Here is a 19,195-nt window from a genome sequence, read left to right on the forward strand (position 1 = left end):
TGCGTTGGTACCCTCTTAGCATCTTCAATGAATGTCTGTAACAGGTCAATAATTTAAATGAGTGTCATTTCACAAGTTTTGTTCCAAAAACCCTTTTATGTAAGTTTAAAATAACTTCACTGAGTCCTTTCAGTGCGTGTCAGTCAACCATAGAACTTCTGAAAAGGTGGCATACTGTATTTTGTTGTAAAACAAAATCTAGGACACATTGTCCCCTTTATTAGAAAACTTCTGTGCGTTTCACTAAAAGCAGAAAGAGACAATAGTTCTTTAATGGCTCAGGTACATTTATTGCAGATAGACTCTCAGAGTTGGAAATAAATGCAGGCATCTTAACAAACCTTCAGGCTCTGCACTGCTTGTACCAGCCTGCGTGTTATGAGCCACAGCAAGTGTTGGCTTTATTATCGATAAGTACCTAATGATGTGATTGCTCTTCTGCTGCTCCATTGTTCATGATTAAAAGTGAGCGCTGCTCTGAGGGCCGCCGAGACAATACGGGGTTATGTAGTTGAGATTTTCCTTCCAGCTCAATCAAATCAGACTTGCGTTTCAAACTGTTTTCACGCTGCAATATAAAGTGGAGTTCTTCTCCAGTAGTTGTTAGGAACTCACAAGGGCATTCACATAGCTGTGTATAAGTCAGCTTTATAGACTCCGAGGACTTTGTTGTTTTTTTAATGAACAAGTGTTGATTACCAATGCATCAGTTTTAAAGCCAGTACAGCCAGCCTGATGGGATACTTGCTCTTTTAGTTTAAGATAGACATTACACCATAATCAGACTATACATTATGTTGTCTTTTCATATTATCACCCGGTCATATAAGAGGTACCTCAGTCCTTACCAGCATGAATTGTTAATCTGCATCTACAAGAGGGGCCAGACACAGAGTTCAAGGATTCGGAATGACATCATCAATGGCGTCACTTAACACGTTGTAGTTAGTCTTTCTTGTTGGGTGCCTTTCATCAAATACACAATTTCAAAGAATTAAAGGAGCAGATATAGTTTGAACATTTCCTGCATGTCATCCTACGTTATCCACTGTCCTCTCTGATAAAAGTCCCAAAATAAAATATACTAATTCATAATTGCAAATATTTGCTGTGCTTTATCAGACACCTACCCCAGCAGCAGGTGTTGCCAGGATTTAAAATATACTGTAGATATAGTGAGCTGCTAATGGGCTTGTTTCCTTTTTACGTCATAAAGAGGCATCCATATTCATTTCTGTCTTTTTTATAACCAGTTAAAAAGTCCTCACAGTGTCTTTAACTTTTCAAAATAAGGGCTAAATGTTTCTTAAGAGTTAATTCAGCGTAAAAAAAAAAAAATGTAACTAACAAGAATCAAGCGTGAAAATGTGCTCATAGCTGTGTTTTTATCAGGCAGTGGAGTTGTGTTAAGCCGGCTTCTTCTCTGGCTTTTCTTCTGTTCAACTGAGAAGCAGGAGGAGACACAGGATTAGGTTTGGATGACACAGTTGCTTCGAGTTCACTCCTGGATTTCACAGACACTCCGCTGACTTTGTAGCATAAACAGCTGTAGTCAAAGCGTCATTGCCGGGACGGCCGGCTATAATCAGTTCTTTTAACTGCACACTGAGAACAAAGTTGCCTTCTGATTATGGATTTAGTTTTTTCTTTTCTCTCTTTAGTCATCCTCATTAACATGTCTCAAGTTAATTTGCTGCAGCGTGCATAAAGACGTTAACTGCAGAACGCTGTGTTGTGCGCTTTGAAGAAAAAGCCTGAAAATCTAGGTCTGATCTGTACCCATTGTGCGTTTTACATCGCAGGCAGTCATAATTTGGGATACAAAACTCAGAATAACTTAACCTTCAAATGGATCATTTAAGATGTTCTTGTTAAGACTTGAGGTAGTTACCTCTCCGTGTGCAAGACACAAAGTTAACCTTCTGTCTCAGTCTGGATCGAGCATTAAATCCTTGATGCGGTGGAGGTGAGATTGTGAGTCTGCGTGCAGAGATGGTTCTGTGAGGAGCACAAGAGGCTGTTCTGGATATTGAGTTGCAATCTGAATAAGCTTATCCTTAAGTCGGTCGTCATAAACTGAGTCATGATTCAAAGTATGAAAGGTGGCTGGCTGTGACTCGCACTGCACCCTGTGACAGCTTTGGCGAGAGCACTGACACCCTTCAGCCTCCCCTGGTAAAAGAACAAAAAAGGAGCAGCACCGTGCCAGCAGCACAAGTGGGCTCTTTTTGCCTCCATTTATGCATCATGGGAAGGTGAAGCAGCTTGTCCGGACAAGACTCCCGGGTAGCTGGAAGGAGAGCTGCCTTTTCTACTGACAGGCACACACAGGGGCCCTGCTGTCTCCTGACGTCTTTGCTGTCCTGTTTTTATTTCTCGCAGGCTTTTGCTTTCGCAGATGAACAAAACTATAAATCTGCATACACCTTTAATCATTTAAATGAAACAAAGAAAACATGTTTGATCAGGTACCCTCCGCACATCTCCTCCTTTTCCTAGTCTGCCTGTTCATTATTTAATAAGCTGCTTGTCTTGTTAATTGCAAAGCTCACTTGCTGTTCTGCATGTCTGAAAGTGTGTTTGCTAACTTCTGTTCTCCCCTCAATACATCAGATGGATGTGTATCGCTACACTAAGGCTAGAAAATATGGTTTGATTCCCTTCATGAGCTTTGCACAGATATAATGAGACCTTAGCTTTGCACTAACAACTTCATCCACCATTACCACGAGCATTAGCACTTTGGGAGCCTCTTGTATAGCACTGACTCTTGCCATGCTAATTATAAAAAACTAATGAAATTAATGATTTAAACAGGGCCCGTCCGTCAGCCAAGATCTAATTAACAGATAATGAGTCGTTCTGGGTTCCCATCTTTTTTATATATGTTAATAAAGATCCATGAAGGTCGTGTTGCTGTACCTTTGCTGGCATTTGCAGGCCTTGGTGGATGCTAATCGTACACCCTGGAGGCATTAGCACACAGGGTCTTGCAGACCTCATAAAGGAGCATGTCAACAAAGAGATGTCTGTCAGTGGCAGCCGTCCCTTGGTGTTTACAGAGACCGAGACAACGTAGGTGTTTAATATTTACTGCAGGAGTATTGTGGTCAAACATCTTTCCTCCTCACTTACTGCTCTAGTCAAAGTCAGAACTATTGATCATCTGCAAACCTCTTGATATTTCTGACTGCTCTCTACTGTAGGGATGGTATTACTCGGATTTGGTGGTTGCATTTATACTATTCATGATGGAAATGTATTCTTAAAAACTCATGAGTATCATCCCATGAGTTATCAGTGTTGTAATGTTGTTCTATTGTACCTTCCTGACAACTTATATTGTCCTAAGCACAATAACTGTTAAAGCAGGTGAAGCTCAGCAGAGGATTACACACAAAAACATGCTTTTATTCATATTCACACATCCGTCTTGCTCTCTCTCTCTCTCTCCAGGGCAGAGTCAGAGCTTAACCCCTGGGTGCTGCTGACCTCAGCCTTGCTGACCTGCTGCCAGGGGCCGGAGGTCAAATTAGACCTGGGTCAGCAGGTTGTCTGCATGGTGCGATCCCTCTATAACACCAAACACAAGCTCCCTGTGCAGGTAAACCACTGAAAACACAATAACTGCCTGTTTTGTACTTTTTCTTTGCTGTGATTTGAAGTAGGTCAAGTTGATACCCAAAACAATATTTTTAAAATATGTCTATGCTTATGCTGTGGTCAAACTGAAGTTTAACTGGTGGTCAGGTAGCCAATTTTGTTTTCATTTTAGAAGTGTCAGCATAAACCGCTTATAAAATACAGGGCTGAACCATTGACTGTATATAAATATGGATGACACGTCTCCATCCTGCTATACAGAACTGAAGTCCAAATTTCTCCCGCCCGTGACAAATATGAGATGACAGAACCAAAACACAGATTTAACCTGCTGATAAAATGGCACACATCCTTCAGTTTTTTTTGTATGACCCACAACAGAACAGATTGTTGTATTTGTTTGAAAATGGGACTTAAGGTTATGGAAAGTTAAATGACTCTTGTGTAAGTATTTTCTTACGGTTCCTCTCCCAGTTCCTTGTCTGCTCTGTTAAGTCCGTAAAGAATGTTTTACAGATCTGTCAAACATGCTGTCACATCCGCTCTTTTTAGAATCCAATAAATAATGAAAACCAAACGTCAAAGAAAAAAAAACACTTGATAATAGTTAGCATGATGCGAGCTAAGTTTGAAAGAAATCATGTTTGAGAAAAATGTATTTGACATCTGTTCAAAGGGGAGTAGGGAGTAGGCGAAGCCAATGACCTACACTTCAGTCAGTCAGAACTAGAGCGCCAAATACTCTGGCTTCACTTTCGGGGGAGCTGTTTTGCTGTCCATGTTTTCACAAATTCAGAGTATCTTTACAATGTGGTATTGCAACAGATCTGAATACCCCGTCCGGCATGCAATACGGGGAAGACTGTAAAATGTATATGTTTGAACCAAAGTAAAATCTGGCTTCAACACTATTTTATATTCCTCTGCTATCACCAGCTATATAAAAATAAAAGAGGTAGCTTGTTTTGTATTCAGTGTAACCTCACTGCAGTGTTATTTATTCACACTGTACAGGAGCCTTAAGCTATTAAGGCTGTAACACGAAGCAACATGTTAGCATCAGCTCAATGCCTTCTGCAATGCACTGTAGGCGCTAGCCGCACTTTGATATCTGAAGGCTCCTAATGCTATTCACGCCCTGCTGAGCAACATGGTTGTGGTAAGCCTAATGCCTTTCTGTATGTCTAGCGCCAGCTGACTGTGTATTAGTTTAAAGCTAATGCTATTCAGCGTGAATAGCATAGTGTCTGCCTGGCTGTCTAATATTAGTGTGGGAAGATGGTGGGAGGTGTAGAAGGAGGCCTTTTACTGTTCTGAACAGCTTTAATTTGAATCTGCTGGAATGAAACCGCCAGAGCATGGGGGAGTCAGATTGAATTGTGATATCCATATATTACCGGAGAGGACTGCAAAAGGACTGTGTGTATTTGTATGTGTGTGTGTTTATGTGTAGACCTTTTAAAAAGTATTATGTTCCTGCATGTCTGTACAGTATATGCACATCGATTAACCTTCAGTGTTCCTCGCCTACTCTCTCCCCTCTGTCTTCTGCACTCCCCCTTTGTTCTCTTGCTCATTTTTTCCCTGTCTTCTGATTACCTTACTCCGATTTTATTCCATTTTTTTTCTCCCACATATCTATCCATTCATCAACCCCTGTCTTTTCCTCTCCCTCTTCCTCTCCAGTGTATCAGACACATATCCACCCTGCTGCTCCAAAGCCAGCCGAGCCTCCAGCAGCCTGCACTCAAACTGATGACAGAGAGCGGTGATGAGCAACTGCTGCAGCTGACTCTGGATCAGATCACCAGCATGAACGCAGTAAGTCTCATTGTGACAGTCTGCATAGTCTTTATTTTTAAATCAGATCAAGTCCAATCCACTGAAAGGCTTCAGCTAGAACGAGGGAATTATTTTATTAGAATTGTTCTTTAAAACTTCAAATTGCATGACACCACTTCACAGAATTCATGGGTATGTTCATTCTTTGCTTTTAGCCAACAAATTGTTTTCAGTGATAAGTGATGTACATACACATTTGTTGATAAATAGCTCAGATAATGAACTTGTTATTTTATTGAGTAATATTCAGTTGATCAAGTGATTTCAAAACTATATATAATAAGAGCCATTATATTTTTATTTGTCTGTTAATCAACATCTTATAATATATGAATAGTTGTTTCTAGTAGTTTGTCTCTTCAGTTTTGTATTTCCATTATTGCCACATAAATGTAAGTTTCAGCCTAAAAGTGAAAGAGTCATTTTTGGCAGTCTCTACAATATTTTAAAGTTTGCCGTTCCCTGAAAATAATTGAGATTCTCTCAGCTTAATTAATGCTGATTTGCATAAAATGAATCACTCAGATTTTTGATTATTATCTTTGGCATCCAATGAAAGCTATCTTGAATGTCTCTGTCACTCCCCCATTATTATAGATACTGTCAGTTACCCTTCGGTACTCAGCGCTAGCCTGGGAGTGAGCATCTCATGTCGGCTAACCACATTTTGTTTGAACTGCTGATCTCCTCTCGGTTGAATTCTTCTGAGGTTTTCATGAAGAAAGTAAAAAATCTGCACTCAAATAGTGACTTTGCTAGCTGTATCATTGGACTTTTGTCTTGTCTCGTGAAAGTGTAGTTTGAGAAATCAAGATGGGTTCAGATATGTAAGTCTTGTCCAAATGTAAATAAAAACCTTCTTCACAAGAGTAAGATAATGTAGTTCTCTAGAAGAATCTAAACAGTCAAACAAGCCAATGTGCATGCACTTCCTAACTGTCCTCCGTTTTTTGGAAAGCCACAGTCAGATAAGAGAGTAATAGTTTTGGACTGTGTGGGCCGCTCTCCGCTGTTTTCCCATCAGATAAGCAGTAGTCACAAAGTAGGGCCTCTCAGACCCAGCAGACCTTCTCTTTGTTCCCAGATCAGATAAGAGAAAGCCTCTCTATTAAGCGACAGAGCCCCCATTAAATGAAACATTCAAGCTCCTATATCTGTACACCTGAGCAATACGGTCCTTATGTCCCACAGAGAACAGAGAGCCTGGCTGAGGGAGGCAGGGAGGTAAAGGGGGTAAGAAAAGAGATGTGTGATTTAGATGCAGGAGGAGGGAATCAAATGGAGAGGTGGGGGGGATGTGTGTTGAGCTAGATAAATAGGATGGGGAGTGGTGAAAAAAAGGCAGAACAAATGTATAAAAATGTAAAGTTAGACAGACAAAGACAGAGGTAAAAAAGGACAGAGCAGGGTGTACAGTCTGGGTGAAGAAGGGATGGATATGGAGTAAAGATAAATCAGGGAGAGAACGAAGGGGGAGGGTGTATAAATGGAGTAAGACGGCTAGTGTGTCATGCTGCTTTGAGGAATAATCTCACCTCTGAACGAACAGGAGGGCATGTTCAGAGCAGCATAGAACAGTGATCATCTGAAGATAACATCGGCAATGACAGAGAGCAATCGTCTTACATCTGATAATGCATATGAGTGTGTGTCTGTGTGTGTGTCTATTCTCTTTTTATGCGTGTGTGTGTGCATCTGGCTTTGTCTAAGATTATTCATATCAGGTTTGTGTCTAGATTTTCTTTGTTTTTGAGTTCAGTGTTTCTGATAAGGATGAGTTAATGAAAATCAAATTGTATTTAAAAAAAAAAAAAAAGAAAAATCTTGAGGACCCCAATCTATAAGATGAAGAGAAATAAAAATACAAACTGAATTAATAACAAGGTAAAAACATAAGAGAATCAGCCTCCTCCTGGGCTGAACTGAACCCCTGCATAACCTGCTGAACCTCTGCAGTATCAGGCTTATGTGCCCACATTTATATATTTTCACATCTCCACTTTTCTCCTCTTTTATTTTTGAAATGTGCTTTTTTTCATGCATACCTGCAAATGAATATGCCTACACTTAAGTAGACTCCAAATATAAAATGTTTTTCACACCATAATATCTCCATCATAACATCATTTACTGATCTGGAGAAGATTTTTCCCTTTTTTTTAACTCGTTTATCTCATCACACCGTGACTACAGTGCAGATGTCTCTCCCTATAGGCTTTCTGTTCCCTCAGAGCTCATAGAAAATGCCGCATATACTCTACTTCACTAATTTTAGCCTCTTTATAATGTCTACACGTTTCTTTTTTAATCAATTTATTAAAAAAAACTTTGCTAGATTTATTTTAGGCATTTTTTGCCACCTTGATATGCTCTCTTCTTATGACCAAAGATATGCCTAAGATCCACGGCACAGTTGTATTATTCTGTCCAAAGTCACTTCTTGAATCTATTGGGGTCTGTGTTGTGCTGTTGGAGCCCAAGCCTGGGGAGATCTGGTGTTTAAAGTTGTTTCCTCATCTTTAAATCAATCCTTGAAAAAACTTGAAAATCCAATGCTTCTGTCTTTGTTTTGTTTCAGTTGTTATTCATTTTTTTACTCAGTTTGATTTATTCATGGTATTGTTTATATGTTCACTTGTGAAATTGTCCCTGCTGTAATTTATTCCTACCTGTCACTTTCTATTGCTTTGCTCTCTTTTTTTGCATGTACAGCACTTTGTAAACATGTTTTTGAAAATTGCTTTCCAAACTAAGTTATTATATTTCGTACAAGATTTTGAGTCTGAAAAGTATTATATATTCTCTTCTTTGCCACTGCGTCGACGTCCGTCATATTCCCCATTCGGGAATTAAACGTTCAACCTTAAACTCACCAGCGCTCTGCCATTGGCTTAGGCAAGTACATCAGCTCCCTACCCAGAAACGTCCTGAGTCAACCAAAACATGTAAATACTGGCTGAGGACTGGGTCTCTGTAGACACAGTCATCACCACACATGTTTGGCAGCCCATAATGTGATGATTGAGCAGCATTACTTTTGTATTGATTTATTGTTTTGTTTTTTAAGATAAAAGCTACTGACTCTGCCTTTAGGTTCTTTTATCAGATCTTCAGTTAGTTATTCAGTTTAAGGACTTAGGTTGGGAACCAGAGGGTCATCAGTTCAAGTCCCAGTATGGACCTGAACCTTCTTCTTTTTTTACATTTAACATGTCAAAGATTCTTGATGAGTGATAAAGGAAGCACGATGATATTTTGTTAAAAGAAAAAACACTAACCAAACTGGCATGAAATGAACTACTGAAGTACTGAAATGTCCTGGCCAAAACCAGCAAAAAGAAAAACAAATTGATAGATTCTCACAGGAGCTTTAACTTTTAAATGATTGTTTGCCCTTTGTCTCTTTTTTAACTTCAACATCCTGGGGAAAAATACAATCTGAAGTTTCCCCCTTCATTTTAATGTTCACCTTTTCATGTCTTAATTAACTAACCTAACGTTGATCTCAAACACAATGCATAATATTTATCAGCTCATGCAGAGCACAGTTCTGTTGATTAACTACATGAAAAAGACATGCCACTCTTAATGATTGACAGGCCTTATCTTCATGCAGTTGTGTTTGTTTCCTGGTGTGTTGTCACAGATTAGGTTGCACATTGTTTTCCCAGTAACAACACTGTTCCCCCCCCCTCCCCCTATAAAACGAGATACCCCTGAGATCACAAAAGAAGAAAAAAAGATTAATTCTTAAGATTACTTTTTTAATTAGAATGGTGTTATAGGAAACCACTTGACACATGAAGTAATTGAGAAAAAGTAATTTGTTTGGCTGCAGTTTGAGATATGTTTTAACTTTGCTCGCCTCGCCGTGGAGGAGACCACTGTGGTCGTAGTGAAACAAACTGAGGGATGAAATAAAGAAAGGAGTGGGAGTACAGAATATGAGTTGAAGAGAAGACAAAGAAGAAGTACTGTGAATGAACAGTTGTATTGTTCTTAATGATGCAGGCAATTTCAGTGCAGGTGTTCAGGCTTTTATTTCTTTTCACATCTCACATCAAATGTAGGCTATTATTATTATCTTCTTTGCTCCCCAATCCCACAATAGCTTCCCTATCCTTAAAATCTCTCCTTCCATTTCTTCCTTACTTTCTTTTCCGCTACTTGCTTCTCTCTGCTCTGCCCCTCCTAGTGAAGATGTATGGACCATGCAGGAGCCGAGGGGAACAGGGAGCCAGGGGTTAACAACAGCCTGACTAATGGTAGACAGAGATAAGGGCTGTTCTCCTAATATGAATGAGTTGTCAGTGTAACATACAGCACTTCAACACATGGCACACAAAGACAGCAAGCTACAGTACACACCAGATTTTGCCGCCACAAATTCTTCTAGTAGACCTTGGCCCTTGAAACTTCTTTTTATCTCTGAATCTCAAACTCTATAGCTTCCTCATTTAAATTTAATTGTAATCAATCTACTGTTTTTAAGCCACACCCGCTGTAGTTACTGTTAGAAAAGCCTTTCAGACATTCAGTTCTTGCATTGAATAGATTTTTATATTGGTGAAAAAAAAGCAGATTTACCTGCGAAAATAATATCTGTCATTTTAAAAACAACACTTGCTTTATTTCAGAAGTAAGTCAATAAAAGCAGACTCCTCATTTATGGCTGTGATTTGTATTTTTCTTGTCTATGACAGCAGATTTTATGGTTAGCTGTGGGCTAGCTAGCTTACTAAGCTAACATTGCTTCAATGAATTTCTTGAAATACTGCATCTGCTTTTTTTTCTTGCTTCTAGCTGTTGTAAAATGAAAACCCTGTAAAAGGAATATTAAATGTGCACTTGAAGGTTACATGCTTGATGTTGTGCTAATAGCCTGAGGCTAAAGCTACATGTTCTATGCAGAAGAAAGCATCCTAACCTGTTGATGTTGCATGTAGAACAAAAAAAGGAGCAGCGTTGTTGTTACATAGCGGTTTAGAAGATGTTAGAACGAGTAATGTGCATATGATGAGGATAAATGTTAGATCAGACTGCTGACTTTGTTCTTCAGTAACTGTTTTCCTGATTAGCTCACATAAATACTTAAGCATTTAAAGCACATAGCTTGACTTGAGACAGAAGAAAAAGTCTTTTAAGGGTGAGAAATCATTGATATAATCATGTTGATTAAGTCCCCCACTCCCACTACTGCTAGTGTTAGCTAAAACTTCACTAGCATGAAGTGCCCACACAGAGGTTAAATACAATTCAGCGGCAGCCTATATTGACTAAGTAATGTTTGGCCCTAAAATACTGCTAATAAAAGCAGCTCATTTTAAAGACGAGTACACATTTTAACCTTTCTTTACACTTACAGCAACATTATGTAAAATTCCAGTTTGTTGTAATTTGGCGCCCACAAATAATCTCACAAAACACACAGTGCTATTATGCCAGATGTTGGCGAAATCAGGAAAGACTTTGCCAGAAGCTAAATAATCATGTCCACTGACGAGGTTAAGTAATGCAACCAGATTATGATCTTTTATGACTCTGCAAGCGTCTTCAGTCGTTGTTTGAAAACTGTTTGCATGTGGCATATGAGTAATCAACTGTAACCATAATATCTATACGCCCTAGCTAAATTTGAAACAGCCAAAAGTCAAGCTAATTCCCCATCCTGGACCCCGTCCACCACCACAATCTACTTTAATCTTAATAACCAAACATAACAAGAATAAGGCAAAACTGCCCCATGGCCTCTCTAAAGCCTCAAACACCTTGTCCATCTGCAGCCGAGTTAAATTAGAGGTGTGTGTGTGTGTGTGTGTGTGTGTGTGTGTGTGAGAGCGTTTGTGTGTGTCAGAGAATTTGATAGAGTGATTATGTGTCTAATTGCTTGTTTAAGTGGGCTTGTTTACAGCCTTTTGTCCATATTGGACCTGTTAATCTAGCTGTGTATGTTGGCAGCTCAGTGGGTTGATCCCTGATCACTGTATGTGTGTGTTTGTGTGCCTGTGTTTTCTCATGTGCGTCACAACCCACATTTTATTTTTATTTTATTTTTATTTCTTGGCTTCACAGCCTCTTCTTCTGTCACTTTCAATCATGTCGCGCTGTAAGCAAAGACTGTTTGGAGCTCTGTGTGTGTGTGTGTGTGTGTCTGTGTGTGTGTATGTGTGTGTGCACACTCGGCTTGATGCACCGCCAAAGCCTAGGGACAGCTAGGATGGAGGGATGGGAAGCAGAGCCTGAGGGAAGGAGAGAAGTAGGATGAGAGAAGTAGGGAAGCAGATAGTTGTGTGTTGTCTGGCATTCCAAAGGAGCTTTATGATTTAAATGATAAAAGAAGGCCGGGCCATGCATTATGTATTAGGCATTGTACGTGTACGGTAATTCCAATTAAGCTCTCAGCCCGGTTTAGCTCAGGGAGGGAGAGAGGGCGGAGGAAGACGCATACAGGAAATGAGAGACATGTGTAGCAAGACTTGCAAACAGAGGTGTGAAAAATTGACCAGACTAATCAGGAAACATTTAGTGTCCAGTGAAAACAAGCAGGGAAAGACAACCTTGGCTGTCTTTCACAGGGTGAGACAGCAAGAAATGAGAAGGTGATAACAAGAGCGAGAGGGGGGTTGGACATCTTATTGTTGGAGTTTGATGTGTCAGTTCTCTTGTCATGCTGAGTGTTTGTTCATTCACTCAAGGCGCATGCCAGCTGCCAACACAAACACACAAACACACACTAGACAGACAGAGGAGGCCTTTTGTTTTTGCTTCACTGAATGAGGCAGACAAAGTGCTGTTTGAACCTAAAGAGAAGATTTGGACAGGCTTTTAACCCGACACAGGCACACACACTCACACATTCTTACACAGTAGGACTGGAATTCATGTTTTCTATGCTATTTGCCTTTAACAAAGAAAAGAAAGATATGGCTGTTTTCTTTACTTTCAGATTTGTTTTTGATTTACGTTTTGCAAAGATGTGTCCTTAATGCTCATAATGACTGTAAATAAATGTTTTCAGCCTTAAAAATGAGGACTTAAGGGAGCATTAGAAGAGAAAGGAGGCAGTATAGATAGAACAGTATGTGAGAGGATTGTTAGCTTGTTTGAGTCGACTAGTGAGATGGTGCACAGGCGTCATGGTAACAGTCGAATGCTGGGATTGTGGGGCAGTTCAACTGCAGATGTCATATTTAATCTGTGATATTGAATACAGAAAAAATGCATTTAAAATTTGCAATTCTCTTCTCCGCGGTTTATGTAGGACCAGTCATGATTGTATCACTCTAAAACCTCAACACATACAAATACAACTTTTGAACAAACTTTTGAACAAAAAAGAATAGTTATTTTTGTTTGCTTTCTTCCCCACATTCATACAAGAATATCAGTATTGAATGTCTCTTATCTCCAAATTATATTTAGAGTAGCTTTAGCTTAGCATAGCATAAAGACCAGAAGCAGGGGGAAATGGCTAATGTTGTCTGTCTGCCAAAATAGGCGAATTGTCTCCTGCCTGTAGCTGCATTTCTAGTGTAGGATATGAAAGTGCTATTTATCGCTCTGTCTGAATCTCTGCAAGAAAGCTGAAAATGTTTCCCAAAATGTCCACTTCATTTTGTTTCCTTTTCGGTAAACACACTATGCTTTGTACCATTTACTGTACACCGGATACTGTATATTATAAAATCGAGCAGGAAAATCAGCAGAAATTAACCATAATGAAAATTATGAATTATCATCTTTCCCTGCCATACTTCCAGGAAGTGTTATGTGTTATAATAGTAAAGGTTAAAATCTCTAACATAATTTCTAAGAATTGCCGCCTGACTGTAGTTATTAAAATGTGCAGAAGGTCAAGAGACTAATCCACAGTGCTATCACTATTAATTCAATTGTAGCTTTAAACATTGTAGCAATCCAGATAATTGGATTTATATCCTAAATTGTATGGAATATGCATGTGTACTGTATATCTGCGAGCACACATTTTAATGCTGCTGTGGAGCGCATTCTGGCCAAACTAAAACTGGTTGTATTTGACTTGATAAAGTAAAGTAATGTAAGTACAGCAAATTATAACAGTAAAACTTCTAAGTGATTCTGCAAGTGTGACTTTGGTCAACATTGAAAAGTAAGGGTGAGAAGATTTTTATATTTCAGGCACTATTGGATGGTAATGATTACTTTTTCATTTAAAACTTTACCAGCCACCAAAATCTGCAGATTTAAAGTAGGTGGGAGCTCTTGATGGACAGCATCACCTTAAAAATGACAGAGCTGTTGGAGTTGTGAAAAGGACATAAAGTTATCTGCACCGCTCTGATATCAAGATTCCCCTCCATCCCTCTGTCTCTCTGCTGCTCCTTCACATCTATTTTCAGCCCGACTGTCAATCCGACCGACTCCAAGACTCAAATCTGCTGTCTCTCTCGACACCGTCCCACAGTAATAGCCTGGGAGGTGTGCATGCAAGTGTGTCAGAGGAGTAGTCCTGTCTTTTTTCAAATAATGGACCTGGAAAGAAAATATTTGTATTTACTGTATACATTTTGTAAGTTGGAATTTCTGTCTGTTTTCTAACATGTACATATATCTGATACTCTAAAATTCAATCCTTGTTCTTCCAAATATCAACGATCTTATGTAGCTCAAACTCACTGGATGTGAAAATGTATACATGTTGCATTTGCAGCACCCTGTAGGTGTGATATCTGGAGCACCCACAGCACTAACACCTGCGTTTCACCTTCCTGATGGTCGATTCAGTAATATATTTTCATCAGAGAAATAAATCAAACAATTCTTATAATTCTCAGATGCCACCTGGTTGAGCTATCAGACCAGTGGTTCCAAATTATGTTTTTTTTTTTTAGTTTTTTTTTTTTACAGCCAATCACTGCAGGAGGTGATAGAGGTAATTAGCATGCATTCAAGTCAAATCAAGCCACATTAAATTGTTCAGACTGTAAGAGCTGAAGAGTAATGTTTAAAAATGTTAAAACAGGAAAGAAAACGTAAGAAAAAAACATTTTTTGAGATAAGATCTTAGCCGTGACAGCAGCTTGGCTAAAGGCACCCTAATGGCTGTGTTTAACACTTTGATTCAGAATGAAACACCTCAACAACTATTGATGGACTGCACTGAGATTTGTACAGACATTCATGTCCCCTTCATGACAAAGTTGTTATGAGTTTAGATATCCTTTGTAGTTGTTTTCTGGAGCCACATGCAAGTAGAATGTCTAACCTCTAGTTTTCTGATCAAATACCTGCAAATGTATGACATGCCCATCAGCATCATGTTACCTTTGGGTTTCTTGCCTCTTGTGGCTTGATTCGTACTGTCACTTTGTTTGTCGATGTCAGAAAACACAACACACAGAGTGCAATGTTATCCTAACTGATGGTACTGACTCATGGTCAATGCTTATGCAGCTGTAGAAATCCCATTTAGCACATTTGTTCTGAGCCTTTGTTGAAGCTACAAACCCAAATTCTGAAGGTAGAGTGTTGAGTTATTTTGAAGTGCCTCTCCTTGGTTCTCCGTGCACTTTCACTTAAAAATGTATGTATCTGATGCTTTCGGTGCCTGGCTGTCTTTCTTCTCTCCCCTTCAGTCTCGCTCTCTCCATCTTCCTCCATCATATATTCTCTCCTATCTCTTCCTTTCTCTCTGGTCTTTCTATCCCTTATTTTCATATTAACCACATGACCTCCTCCATTACCGCTGTCTAAAGCTTAAGTTTGTCTTTCTCTCTCTGGCCCTCTTCCCCTCCTTTTGGCTTGTCATGATTCACCTGACCCCATCTCTCAATAGGAAGGATAAATTGAATTATTAGACATGCATGACATACTATATCTTGAATACTGCTATATGTCAAATCTGTCTCCCATTGCTGCCAAAGCAAGCATGAACGTTTATTGTATTTAAATGGTAAATGTGGAGAAAACCAGATTCTTGGGACACAGTGATGACATTCTCTTTTTGATTTGTTCACATTACAGCAAGGTAGAACTTACTTTATCGAAAAAAGAAATCCCATAAAGGACAGTGTCACCGTTGATTACCACAATTGAACATCTCCCAACTTTTATGTGAGATGTTCAGGTTCACAAATATCCATCAACCCTTGAGGTTTAAGGTTTTAAGGATGAATTGTCCTTCAAGGAAGTGAAAATTGGAGCGAGCCCAGCACAAAGATGAAAGATTTTTAGTGTTCGAGAGAAATCCATCCGTATCTGCTCCCCTCCTCTACTACAGAATAGAAGACATGGGCTCCACATTCATAATTGATCCGCCTCAGCTCCAGAAATACCCTGACAGCGACTGGCTGTTGTGCCTGCTTACGTGCACGTATTGCGTGTATGAGTGCAAGCTTTATAATAATAGACGCAGCAAACAGGTGAGAGGATGCAGAGGAGATGGGCTGAGTCACACAGAGATACGGCCTTTTCAACTCCAGCACTCAGCCCAGCTTCTCCATGAACTGTGAACCACTCACTGCAGCCCCCAACAGCATTAAGCTGTTTGAATTTGCATGCAATTATTTTTGATGTAAAGTGGTGGAAGATTGGATTAAAATATTACGTAAAAGAGGCGGCGTGTGAACATGTGTTTGTGCAACTGAGAATGTTCCTGTCAAAGCTGCAAAGAGCTGCAGGGGGAGAGGAAAAGTGTGTGTGTTTTTTTGTTTTAGTGTGTGTGCGTGAGTGAAGCGGATGAAATGGGAATGGTGGTCAGTCGCAGAGTCAATGCAGGATTTGACCTCATCAAGTTTCTTCAAGCGTGTAACATTGGCATCACTGAGTTTAGTCCAGATACTGCTGCTGTAGCCACAAAATCTCTGGTAAATTTTCAAACCTATCACCCTCGTTTTATCAGTCAGGGAGTGTTAAAAATCTGTCAAATATTTCTTTCATTTATGTAGCACAAAATCATCGCAAATATTTCTTGTAAGCCTTCCTAGACTGTACTTTTAAAAATATTATTTAAAGAGACCAAACATGGATCTACAACGAGCAAATAATGGCAGCAGTGGCGACGGAAAACTCATTTTTAACGGGCAGAAACCTCGAGCAGAACCAGACTAATTATGGTACAGTCATCTGCCAAAAACTGAACGGGCAGACAAAAAAGGAGATAGAGAGGATTCCAGATAGAAAGATGATACGTAGATGAACAGAGATCGTCTGAAGGCCATTTAGCCTCTGTGGGCGGTGGCCAGCTTTTGGGGCCTTCTGTTGTAGTAAGCAGTTAGAGTTAAAGGACTTCTGCCCACGACTTCCTTTTCTGTGTGTGTCCTTTGTTTACATTCTGACTACTAATTGAGGAGTGGAGTGCAGTCTAATTAATTAGAGGAGTTTTGGCTGCACTTGTATGCAAATATCTATTTATAGACATTATAATTAGTAGAATGCTGTTAGAGTTAGACGACTGCCAGTGGGTTCAGAGATTGCATTACAGCAGATTGCATTCAACTCTTCAATGGTTTTCACATTGACTGTTTTCATGCGTAGAATCAAAGCCTGTAGCTCACGTGGACAATTATATACATATTAATTAATATATTTTCCTATAGAATCTGACCCACAGATGAACATGGCTTTAACTTCAACTTTATTTATTTGTCCCCGAAGGGCGATTGGTTTTGTGTGGCGACGTTCACGGCAACAAAAATAATCAAATTTACTGACTTGTACTTATAATGGCAGTTATACTAGCAGCAATATATGCAATTTTAGCAGTAGCAACTATAATAATGATGAAAATAATTGCAGTAGTTAGAGTCAAGCAGGACAACATAAAAGTTGATGATAGTTGGTTACCAGGCAGAGACAAAGGTTGCAACTTTACCAAATTCTGTCTGTTACTTCAGGCTTAAAGTTAACGAGGGAAAAATAAACAATGATTAAATACTTGTCTGACTTTTTCTATCACCACACATGTTTTAATTATTTTTCTCCCTTCTCTTTCTTCCTCCAGGAGACGGCCTCCTCCTGCGATGCTGAGCTCCTCTCGTTGCTCCTGGATGCTGGGCTCCTGGTGGGCTGCGTCTCCTCCACCCTGTACCCCCTGCTCAGCTCCCACATGCTGTCCCACCAGCAGGAGGGAGGCTGGGATGTTGAGAAAGCCGCCACAGAGCTGCTGGCTGCCGGCCACGGGCCTGAGGCGGGCTCCCTGCTGCTGGCTCACCGAGGAACCCACCAGGCCCAATTCACCTTCAACTCCGCTTTGGCCGTGCTTAAGAAGTGGCTGTGAGGAATGATGGGAGAAATGACGGGGAGGCGGATTGGACTGCGGCCACTGTCGGCGGTGATAAAGCAGATTTAGGGAAGGAAGGTGGTGAGGCGTCAAGAGTGGAATGGAATTAGATTGGATTGAGATCTGAAGAAATTAGCATGAGGCGAGAACAGGAAAAATATCAAGCCGTAACTCCACATTTTGTCCCTTAATTGAGTTTCGGGTTCATAAACATCAACAGCAGCTGCAGTGTCTGCCTTGAAGGTACAAGAGCGGATACCTTTAATACTGAAACATCTGCTCAATTTCAAACACACACACACACATGAACACACGCATGAACACACACGTGAACACACAAACACAAGCTCTGCCATCTCTCAGTCATGAAGGAATATTCAGTCTGATCGGAATTGCTGCTTGCGTTTATTTGTGTGCTATTGTGTGATCGAGTAATTGCCGGGAAGCAGTGGGTGTATATTAGCCTATTGTTCCATGACAGGTTTGCCTCTTTGATGTCCCACCGTTAAACACCCTGCCTCTGCTCCATTGTTTTCCCCCTAATAATGTCTAATTAATTCCTTCTAAACAAATTAGCCCCGCAGCTGCCCCACACTGTGTCTTGGTGTGTGTGTGTGCATGCACAGGTACTGTATACGAGTTCCAAATCCCAGGTGATATAATGTAGAGCTATGTCTGTGTGTGTTTTTATGCACACAGTGAGGATGTCTACATTGTTTGTGTCACTTTATGAAGTACAAATTGAATTTGGTCCAAGCTTACAAATCTGATATAAATAAAGAATAATGGAAATGTGTTAAAGTCTGTTTGTGCAATCTTTCAACTGACTGCTGTGGATCTTTGGAATGTGAAGATTTTTTTTTTTTTAAACAGTCTCATTAACATTTCAGTGTTTCAATTTTATTTTTTATAAACCTAAAAAAAAATATTTTTGTTCCAGTTCAGAACGAGGGACTTAAAAACATTGTCCTTATAATTACAATAATATTTAACATTGTTCCAAGATAATTATAGCCCTCTGACCCAAACATGCAGCAGGATTTATTTCTCACCCCTAAAAGCTTTAAGTGCTTAGCATGCACAAATCAAACATCTGCTTTTGCTTTTATCACCAAATTCATTTAAAATCTTTTTCAAATATCTTTGACAAAACAGTCTGAATGAATCACATTCAGGGTTTTTTTTATGGTAAAATGTTAATTATTTAAAGTTTTTTTTAAAGTTATAGCCTACTTGTTTTTTTAAGAGGCATGGTTAAAGCTGTTGTAAAATATTTCAAATTTCTGTGTAACATTAATTAATATTGACAAAAATGTGTATTGACAATATTCACTTCTAACTGAAAAACTACTTAGGAAGGTAGGGTTGGGCTTGGATCAAATCTTTTGAGCAGCAATGGATGTAACACCACCATTTTCCAACTTGCCTGGCTCACACTGTGCGAGTGAAATCGGGACAGAGTGTTGACAATTGTAAATAAAGTTTCAT

General features: G+C 39.6%; 1 protein-coding gene across 1 annotated transcript in view; it reads left to right on the forward strand.

Annotated features, from left to right (window-relative positions):
• Window positions 1-18,502, forward strand: part of nbas (NBAS subunit of NRZ tethering complex) — a 157,896-nt gene extending 139,394 nt beyond the window's left edge. The window contains exons 51-53 of the mRNA XM_020642042.3: window positions 3,457-3,604; window positions 5,290-5,424; window positions 17,429-18,502. Of these exons, the coding sequence (XP_020497698.2) occupies window positions 3,457-3,604; window positions 5,290-5,424; window positions 17,429-17,704 (559 nt within the window). The 3' untranslated portion in view covers window positions 17,705-18,502. The remainder of the gene's footprint in view (window positions 1-3,456; window positions 3,605-5,289; window positions 5,425-17,428) is intronic.
• The last annotated feature ends 693 nt before the right edge of the window (window positions 18,503-19,195 follow it).

This window comes from Labrus bergylta, chromosome 15 (genome assembly GCF_963930695.1).
Source record: "Labrus bergylta chromosome 15, fLabBer1.1, whole genome shotgun sequence".
Classification (NCBI taxonomy): Eukaryota; Metazoa; Chordata; class Actinopteri; order Labriformes; family Labridae; genus Labrus; species Labrus bergylta.